Source organism: Malus domestica, chromosome 09 (genome assembly GCF_042453785.1).
Source record: "Malus domestica chromosome 09, GDT2T_hap1".
NCBI classification, from domain to species: Eukaryota; Viridiplantae; Streptophyta; class Magnoliopsida; order Rosales; family Rosaceae; genus Malus; species Malus domestica.
The window spans coordinates 24,639,654-24,650,169 of NC_091669.1; the positions used below are offsets into that span (position 1 = coordinate 24,639,654).

Below are 10,516 nucleotides of genomic sequence, written 5' to 3' on the forward strand. Positions count from 1 at the left end.
TACCATGCCTCACCCCACTAGGCTCTCCTACAAATGTAACTTCGGGTAATCCAGGACAATGAAATGTGACTGTCTTTCCATAACAATCTATCTTGGCACGATTATAGTGCAACCAATCAGTGCCCAAAATAACATCAAAATCCATAATATCCAACTGCATAAGATTAGCCGGCATAATAACGTCCTCTACTATCATTGGACATCCTGGATATACTCAATCCACAAAACATCTATCCCCTCTAGGCATAGAAAACTCTAATTTATATCCTAGAGGTTTGGGATGGGGTTGTGTCACTTGAGCAAAAGTATGAGAAATAACAGAATGTGTAGCACCACAATCAATCAATCAATCCTCTGGCAAAATGACCAAGAATATTTAATGTACCCATGATTAAATCTGGATTATTCTAGACATCTTGCAGTGACATGTTGTGGATACGCCCCTGATTCTGTTGTCGTCCACAACGACCTCTGTTGGCATGAACACCACGTCCCTGCCTCTGCTGACTCGACTGCCTCGAAGATCCTGCACTACTAGCAGCAATCTCTCCCTGCTGGGGCTGTCCCCCCTGATACCACTGAGATTCTCCGGTTGAATGTGGCTGATAGGACATAGATCCTCCCTGATATTGAGGGTACCCACTATGATACTGAGGATCCTGAAAGTACTGCTGCTGTCTTGAGGTGTAAGGAACGACGTCACCCTAATAATGGTAGGCACCTCCTCATCTAGTCTGAGTATAACCACCAGATCTTGAAACTTGTTGGGTCAGTGTATGTGGTGGGAAGGAAGGCTGTTGGGGTCTCTGCTGACTCTAAGGGCATTGAGCAGCCCTATGACCCATTTGACCATAATTGAAGCATCCACTGCTACCTCTCCTACACTCCCCAAAATGCCTAATATTACATCGGCGACATAAGGGAACACCGGATCCACCTGAACCACCAAAATCTCTCTGCCTCTGAAACCTAAGGCCTCCAGTAAATCTGCCACCTCTCCTCTGCATATTAGTACTCAATCCCCCGCTAGAAGAGCTAAAATTGCCACCACTCCTCTTAAAGTTCTGACTCTTGCAGGGTCCCTGAAATGCTTTCCCTTTTCCTTTGTCATCTCGTCTCTGGCCCTCATTCTTTCCTTCCTCATCCTCACTATAGAACACCATTTCTTCTTAGCACCCAATCTGAAATGACGAAGCATCTTAACCAGATTAGCAGCAACCTCATGCTCATATCTCGACAGATCAGTAAACATCCTGTAATACTTATTAGCTGACATCTTTCCTTGCCTCAAATGAGTAAACTTTTGTTTCTTCCGATCAATATACTCCAGAGGAATAAACTTTTTCCAAAACAGCTCTTTAAATACTCCCCAATCCACAATCTCTGCTGGGGTCAACAGGTAAGACTCCTGTCTCTACCAGGATGCAGGCTGCTCTCCTAAAAACCAGGTAGTCGTCTCGACCCACTTATCAGGAGGAAGATTCCCATGACTCTGCATCACTTGAAAAGTCTTATCAATATGATTAAGCCAATTTTCTGCCCCCTCATGACCTTCATTTCGAATGAAGTGAGTCAACTTCAGGTTATAAACTGTCTTAAGAGGTGTCCTCTGGGGAGTACGGAATGTAGACTGAATGGCAGATACTATAGCTTCCCCTAATTGGGCAATATCGGGGAAACTAGGTTAAGCTGATTGAAGGGGCTCTCTACGAGGTGGCATAGTTATGACATAAGTAATCACAAGGATTAGAACATTCAAGAATTATATAGGACTGGTAACCCTAGGCTCTGATACCAAACTGACACACTCCGACCGAGATTAAGGCATGTTGGCCGTCATGTGAGAGTGACGTAGCCATGTGCACAGTGCGGAAGTAATAAGGATAAGAGTTATACGAATAATTAAAAACCAAATTACTAGAGTGCACTACAAAACAGGAAGTGATAAGAGTTAGTTACAACAGTAAACACTCCTAATCAAAGCATATTAAGTTTAGGTGCAGTCTAGTAGGACAATGCTAGTTACACAGTACCAGGAATGTCCTACTATTATTTAGATAGGTCAGAACTGCCGACGTCCTCAAGCCACCAACAACAAGCTTACTTAAAACCTAGTGGGGTGCAAAACAGAAAACGTGAGTGGGCAAAGACAAATGTTTTACAAAACCATTTCATTTATCAACATATCTAACCTCTCTCTGTAAAACAAGTATAATTTTTCCCAGAATCAAGATATAAGCATATACATAAATATATATGAAATCATAACAAATCAATTCAATTCATATAATCATTTTCATATATATGCCATACCAAGATATAATAGAATAAGCAATTCAGGTAAGAATAATTTCATAGAAACATAACATGTGAGCCGGAACCCCTATGGTAGTCTGTACGGCTGAATTCATAGCTCAAAAGTCACTCTAGCCGGAGTCACTACTATGACCTATACGGCGATATACTGCACAAGAGTCGGAACCAAACAAAAAGGTCTATACGACAATAATGGGTGTAATATAATCATGCTCAATACTACTCTCACATAATAGCTAGGCGATAAATCGCTAGTCACCTACGAGTCGGAACCATAAATAAGGTATGTAGGACAAGACTGTGCACCTAAATTGGATCCAATATGAGTATATGGTGCCAAAGGTGACATAATAAACTGGCATGTGCGATATCTATGGCTAAATCACAATCACCCTAAGTGCAGTTTTATGAGCTCAACATTATTCAATCACATATCGTATCATCGATGATTCACATAACCAAACACAACTTACTTGAACTTACTTGAGCGTCCACAGCACCACATTTATATGTATAAATCATCACATACCAATTTATGTATGAATTATAAACTTATATGCATGGCATTATGGCATAATATCATTTAAACACATATTTCTGGGAAAAATATCAAGTATGTAATATATACTGAAAACCAAAAGCCCACTCACTGGTATGTCGAAGGGTCGTAGCCCCCGAGTCGCCCTTGGATACGCTCGTCCTCGGGATAAGTCTCACCTATATGCGAATTAAGTATAAAAACGTTATTTTAAAGCACATATGCAAAACTAGCTAATAACTTCTCATACATAGCTCAAATTGGGTATATGGATATACCACAGTGACCTACACAACCTCAGGATCATCCCCAAAATTTTACATTATTTTTTGGACCTCTCACACGCCGCCACGTGCCGGCGAGTGCAAGGCAAGACGCGCCGCCACGCACAGGGAATCCTGACGGATTCCCTAACTGCCATTAGGAATATTCCCTAGAATATTCCATGAAAACCCAACTGAATCCGTCCAACTAACTGACGGCATTGGAATATTCCGTCATCCCTACCATTGAATCTCCGGCGACCGTCGCTGGCTCCGGAAACTGGGTAAATCTTTGAAACACTTATTCTCCTTCGTTTCTTTACCAAATCTTATGAAATTTAAATCAAAATGAAGCTAAAGACAAGTAGAAACATGATATAACAATTTGGGTCCTTGAAATTCACGGGAACACGTCTGAAATTACCTCGACTTTCTAGCCAAATTTAAAACTTGTCGATCTCCACTTTCTGACGTCCAAAATCCTCAAATGAACTATCCTTAGCCTCCTAGGGACCTCACAAAGCTTCCTATAAGCTTCAAATTCCATAAAAACAAGCCTTAAATTTTTGCATTAACAGTACTTCATTCGGGGTTAGGGTTTTCACGTGATTTCGAAGTAGTTCTTACCTGTAAATGGTATGGATGCGTTCGTTTGAGCTTCACGAACACAATGGTGTCATTTTCCACTTCGATCCGTCACGTTTGCAAAGGTTTTGGTTGACATCCGTACATAGAAAGGAGAGAGAGAGAGTGAACCGAGAGAGAGTGTGTATGGAAGTGAGAGAGATGAGGTGATGTGGATGTGTGTGTGTGGTCTAGGATTGGTCAACAACCCAAAATACACAATTACTTAATCCTAATTGGTCCCAAACAATTAGGATTTGAGAATAGTGACCCACAAACAACACTTAAACCACATCACACAATTTAACGTCCATGGGTATTTCCGTCATTTCACATCATCAAGAATAACATAATGTACATCTTCGGGACGGGCTGTGACAAATTATGTATGATTCTTTTTTTTTTCTTTGTCAAAATGTGTGATTCTATTAAAATCTATTGTTTTGATGGGATATGCATTCTACGAAAGTAATTTCAACGATCCAACCGTCAAAATTGTTTGTATAAACTCTTAAATCACCTACATAAAAAAATCGCAAAAAACAAACATTAAGAGATTATGTAACAGGACAAATTTTTTCGACAGTTATAAACAAAAAAATCACTATTTAACGATTATTTTAGCTCTGATTTTAATGATTTTTTACAGCTACACTCCTCGACCCTATATTAATACAATGAAAGAATTTGATCTTGAATTTAAAATATTTACACTCGTAGTTATCACAAAATCTTATGTTATACTTAATGGAAGTATAAAATAAACTCTAACTGTTAGTGAATCTATTGATTTGACGGGATACACATTCTACGAAACTAAACTAGTTTCAACGATCCAACTATCAGACTTATTTGTATATACTCGGAGATTGCATACGTAAAAAATCACCAAAAACAAACATTAGAGATTAGGTAGCAGGACGAAATTTTTTTACGGTTATAAATGAAAAATCATGATTTAAAGATTATTTTAGCTCCGATTTTGTATTTTTTTTTTCTTTTTACAACTACACTTCTCGATCCTATAAGAAATACAATGAACTAATTCGATCTTCAATTTAAAATATTTGAACGCGAATTGATTCCCCTTGCAACCTCCTTCACTTTAGGCAACTAACCAAAACCTAAGTGCTTACTTCGGACCTACACCACGAATCGGTAGCACGTTAAATATACTAAGCAGATAGTTTTCTTGCACCTAACGCACCACCGAAATACTAATTCTGGGTTCTTTTTTCAAAAGAACGAACAATGAATGAGTCAAAAAACTATGTTACAGGCAAAACATATCGAATTTGATGGCAACAAGTAACGCTGCGCTTCATGTGCAGTTTGTGTAATAAGTTAAGAAAGATTTACTGTAAAATTGATGGTAGAAAGGAGACAAATAAAAGAAAATTAGAACAAATGTACTTTATTTTTCAGTACACTAGTATTCAATCGATCGTCTATTGAAGTCTCTTAATCCCGGGAAATGAGGGGAGAACTGCAACAAGAGCATCACCATATCCGACGGGATCTGTTAAGATAAACCGAAAATTACATGATAACGTGACACCAGTAGCATCAACAAAATCCGGCATTAAAATAACTGAAATGTATAAAAACTTACCGCCATCTTCTCGAAGTATCCTGATAACCTCCCCAGCTACATCAGACTTCAAAAGAAAAAATGGATAAGTCAAAAACCATGTTAAAAGATACGGGACAACAGCTGGGAGGGGAAGAGACAATTGAACACCCTGCGTCTGTCATCTGTGCATACCTCAATCGGGAGCTCCCCACCAAGCTGTTCTATGTAGCAAATCACTTGTCCCTCCTTCACGGTTTGCTTCTGTTGTGTAAAAAGGAAAATATTAGAAAAGTCACTTAAGAGACTAAAGCATTTTGTCAATGATATGATAAAGAGAGTATATCGGTTGTATATAATAGTGCGATATACAGTATAGTACAAAATGAACCTATACTAAGCCGAAAAATTAACAAGCCAAGAAGAAATACAAGCCCATCAAAGGTCCAAAATTAAGCAAAAGAAAACAAATCATCCCCACTTCCTGGCAGTGTGCCAGCCATTACTGCCTTTAAGCAAGCACGAAATTCCACAACTTTTTACTCAAAATTAACAAATCATCGTAAAAAGATGTACCTCTTTACATGATGGTGGAGCACGCTTCCCCTTTATGGTTCGAGATCTCCTAAACAACCCCACCTGCACCATTGGTTATTTTAGTATCCAGATTTTATAAGATGATAAAGTGCATGTTGTTTGGCTTCTTACTCGTGGAGAACGAATTAACACCAAGCCATCATCTGCCGCTCTATCTAGCAAAGTCTGGATACTCCTCGAAGACGATTCTTGTCTAGTGATAGCTACAGATTGTGTAGGAACAGTGCCATTCGAATCAAGTGCTTTAGCATTTTCACTAGCACTAACAGGAACAGGACTTGGGGGAGGTGGTGTGCTAATTTTTTCAGTCAGCTGCCTCACCACATTTAACCGAAATCCACCGATCTGATTATGTGGTTAGATTGTGTGTATTAATAATATACCGGATGGAGGATCAACAGAAGCACCCCATACTAATAGGAAGCATAAAGAAAAAAGGAGAGTGGTTCGGAATGAAAAATTTAATCGTATGTTGCAAGATTATTTACAATTCATGTAAATTATTAAGTTAAAATAGAGAAACAGTCTTGCTTACTTTTACTTTGACCTCTGCAACTGTAGTTGTATCACATATTGCTGTGAGCAAAGATTGTATCTACAAACAAGATTAACCAATGTAGAGGTTTCAAACTCAAAAAAGTGGTCACAAGCATGCTTTTTTGTGAGAAAATGATAAGAGAAAATTCTGTAATCTAATTATAAAGAAAACGAAAGCCATGAATTGCATGGCAACGCTAACAGAAGTAAACTTCAACAGGAAAAATTTATGGGGGCACTTCAACAACCTATGATGCGTGGATACTTCAATTTGGTCGTGTGTTAAGATAATATTGGAAACAAGCAGTAGACAGATTTCATAAAAATATCCTTATATTTCACAATACCATCCAGGTCTATACTAAACCGGCCTAGAAATACATATTTTACAGTCTAAGAATGAAACTTGTCTTTTCTTTCTTATATTCAAGTACTAAAAAGCATTATGTTCAGATATACAATAGACCATAGCAGGATTTCCCAAAACCAGTGATGAAGATTAAATGCATGCAACTTGTGGGTTATAGCAAACCTACCAATAACCTATTTTCTCCCTTTTTTTTCAACACAAACTAAAAAAGTAAACTTGTGCAACTAAACGCAACTGGAAGGATTTTACATTTGCTCTTCATGTTTGTCTTAAATGCAACTGGAAGGATTTTACACTTGCTCTTCGTGTTTGTCTTACCATTTGATACATAAAAAGCATGCCTACATTCAAAACTGCACTAATCTATAATTATTTGTCAAATTTAGACATGGGGCATAGAATAAGGGTCGTAAATTATTAGTGAACTTACCTTGTCAAAATTTTGAAGGAGCTGGTTTGTCGGACCAGAATCTCCACTCTCTTCAGGAACCTCTTCTAAACTTGTAGCAGCTATTACATCATCAACAAAAGCATTGTGTTATGAATAGATTATACATTACAAGAACCGATATTATCATGTCAATACCATATGCATTGTAAATATTCTTTGAGTTTCTACAAGCTCGTACTTCAAACTGTCATATTCAGTAAACGTACCTGTACTAAAAAAAATGTCATACCCAGTTACTATGCCAACGGGACAGATTCTCAAGTTTCAGAGCTCATGTATTGGAGGGGAAACAAATAAAGAATGAAAGGGAAATTATGACAGAACAAAATATAGAAAGAAAAGATTAAAAAGTCTAACATTTACAAATCAGTCAAACTTACAATATCCGTCGAATTATACACAATAATAATCCCAAGATAATGCCTACCCAAAGATTACTGGATATATAAATATGACCAAATATGACTTAACAGGTTTCAAGATGAACACTATATTTTTGGAAATGCAACAATGTACCTCCAATCATTTGTTCAATAAAAAATATGATAAACAAATATCATTCGTCTCTTCAACATTGATTGAAGAATATAATAGGAATAGACTGTAAAATCACATACCATACCTAGACAATGTAACTGAAGAACAATGGATTATTTTTCTTTGAAAAACTGTTTGGTAAAGTGCATATAATTGCATTTGTAAATATATCCAGACTATCAAATACTCAATTTCCATGTCATTTTCACTTCAGTATGAGCTACTGCACAAATTTTATAAGCTTCAAATAAACAGAGATTCTAATGTAATAGCATGTAGATATTTATGTACATGCATCGGTTGTTGAGAAGCCATTTGTGATTGAATAAGAATCAAACAAACTTGATGTTTCAAGTACTGATAAGCAAACTCCAGATTTGATTGATGTTTCAAATACTGATAAGCAAATTCCAGACTTGATGTATAACTACTGAGGGACGAAAAGGAAACAATTTACATCAATAAAATGAACTTACACAGGGTTTCTAGTGATGGAATGCTGCGCACATGTAATACTTTCTCTGGCTGTCTTGATATCGATAAACATGAGTACAATTGTGGTTTTCTCCCCGTCCAACTTCTTACGCCATATGACTTTACAACCCCAACTCTTGCTCTACCGAAATTCAAGTTTGTGATTTTAGCATTCAATGTCCCTAGGCTACCTGCCACCCAAATCCTATCAGAAATGATCAAATAACTAAAATCATATAATAAAATATGAATCGTGCAGTGCATCGACTAGCTTGATATAAGAAATGATTCCACGAAAAATAAGCAGACAATAAGAACCCTTTAATTAAATTTCAATCAGAATCTGTTGCAATACAATTGTAACATATATACGACCCAAGAAAGCAGTTCTTCACCTTTTCTATCTTTCTATATCATTTACCAATTACCATAAGAAACCAGACCCAATTGAATTCAGAATCAGATTCACAGGAAAATTGATGGCAAAGCATCAAACAAGTACTAAGCACTGCTGCATTTACATGGTTAACCTATTCTATGATCAGTGCAAAAAACTTCCACGGATACATGCTGCAAAATCCCAACCCCAATTTCCAACTGGATCAATAGATTAATTAACCAAAAACCCACATCCCCAAAACCAAAAACAACCAATATAAACATTGAAGTCAGAGTTTTCTCAAGTGTGCTGTCTGTGTGTGGAAGAGAGAGGGAGAGAAGGAGAGAGGGAGAGGGAAGAGAGAGAGACTCACTGGAAGCCATGAAGATGGATGAGCCTGAAGGGGGGCCAGAGAACGAAAGAAAATGGAAAGAAGTTTTAGACACTTCACAGAAAATAACACAAACGAAATGTCAGTGAAACACCGCAGAAATCAGAGAGAATGATGGAGAGAGAGAGAGAGAGAGCGAGAGAGTAAAAGTTACAGACTTTGAGAAGCTGAGACACACGGCCAAGAAATGACAATTGAGTAGGAGGACCAGTTAATCACTACCCAACATACAGCTGGAAACTTGGATACGTAGTGGCTGGGGCCAACCGGCCCAAGCCCAAACCTTGATTTTCCTCAACATATTTTGCCCTTTTTTTAATTTTTATTTTCATCTCTTGTTTTCAAATGTATAGTCATGTTTGGTGTGCCAACAAAATTATGTTTTTGTGTTGGTGATTTTTAGTTTCAATTGGACTCTTGGTCTTCTTCAATCTTGATGGAAGGTTTCAACTAAAGTCAGCAATGGATGATTTGATTAATCTAATTTTACATAATTAGAAACCATTCTAATTCAATTTTGTAGGAGTATCCACAAACTGAATAATAGCATCTAGCAATGGCTATCAGCTACCTAGATTAGCCAGAATATGTTTGAGTTCATACAACAGATATTTAGAACCTTAGTTATGGTTACAGTATTGTGGATGCAAATTTCTTCCTCCTTGATCTGGGACAATTTTGCACCTACAAAACAATTAACACCTTATGTTAAGGCCAAGAGCCTCACACGCTCACAATGAATGGAGGGGGGGCTTTGGCCGAAGAACCGGCGATGCCAAAGTTAGAATTTAGAGAGAAAGAGTGTTTAGAGAATTTTGGGATTTTTGCCAAAGTGTTGGAATGATGTTTTTGGTGAAAATGGGAGCTTATTTATAGGAATAGGCCAATCCCTTTTGGAGAGGGAGTGGCCGGCCACCAGTTAGGGTTTTCTAGGTTAAATTTTGGTTTAATTAGGAGTTATGAAATAATTCCTAATTAATCAAAATAACTCCCTAATTAACTTAGCTAATTATTATCATAAAAAGGAAAGATGTGATAGAAAAGGTATAAAGCATGGCTGATTTATTTTGGGGATGAAAGATGGCCGGCCTTTTGTGGGAGTTAGGGTGAAATGAATGTTTTAATTGACAATTAAGGGATTGATTAGGTGATTAATCCCTTAATTAGTCAATTATTATGATTTTTAAAGAAAGGTTTTAGGAAATATGAAAGGAATATATTATTTAGCTAATGGATTAGCTAAATAATGGAATATAAAACATATAGAATAACTTAGGTTTTGGGAATTACCTTATAGAAAGGATTTGATGAAATAGACTTTAAATTGTTACCTATTTTGGGCACTTTTGACTTGGTTGAAAGATGATTACCCGCTGCTCGCGCGTAGGGAACCCGTTATGCCTCAAGGGTATTTTTGTCCTGTTTTGCCCAAAAATCCACGTGTCGCCTTGTGATTATTTTTGGCTCCA

General features: G+C 37.3%; 1 protein-coding gene across 1 annotated transcript; it reads right to left on the bottom strand.

The window, feature by feature from the left end:
• Positions 1-5,014: 5,014 nt before the first annotated feature.
• On the bottom strand, positions 5,015-9,340 carry LOC103429343 (uncharacterized). Its single transcript, XM_029108419.2, has 10 exons — positions 9,206-9,340; positions 9,030-9,101; positions 8,280-8,468; positions 7,246-7,325; positions 6,444-6,503; positions 6,020-6,253; positions 5,888-5,950; positions 5,507-5,575; positions 5,354-5,399; positions 5,015-5,260 (listed from the first exon to the last, which is right to left on the bottom strand). Coding segments are annotated over exons 1-10 (885 nt in total). The 5' UTR covers positions 9,207-9,340; the 3' UTR covers positions 5,015-5,189.
• Between the last annotated feature and the right edge of the window lie 1,176 nt (positions 9,341-10,516).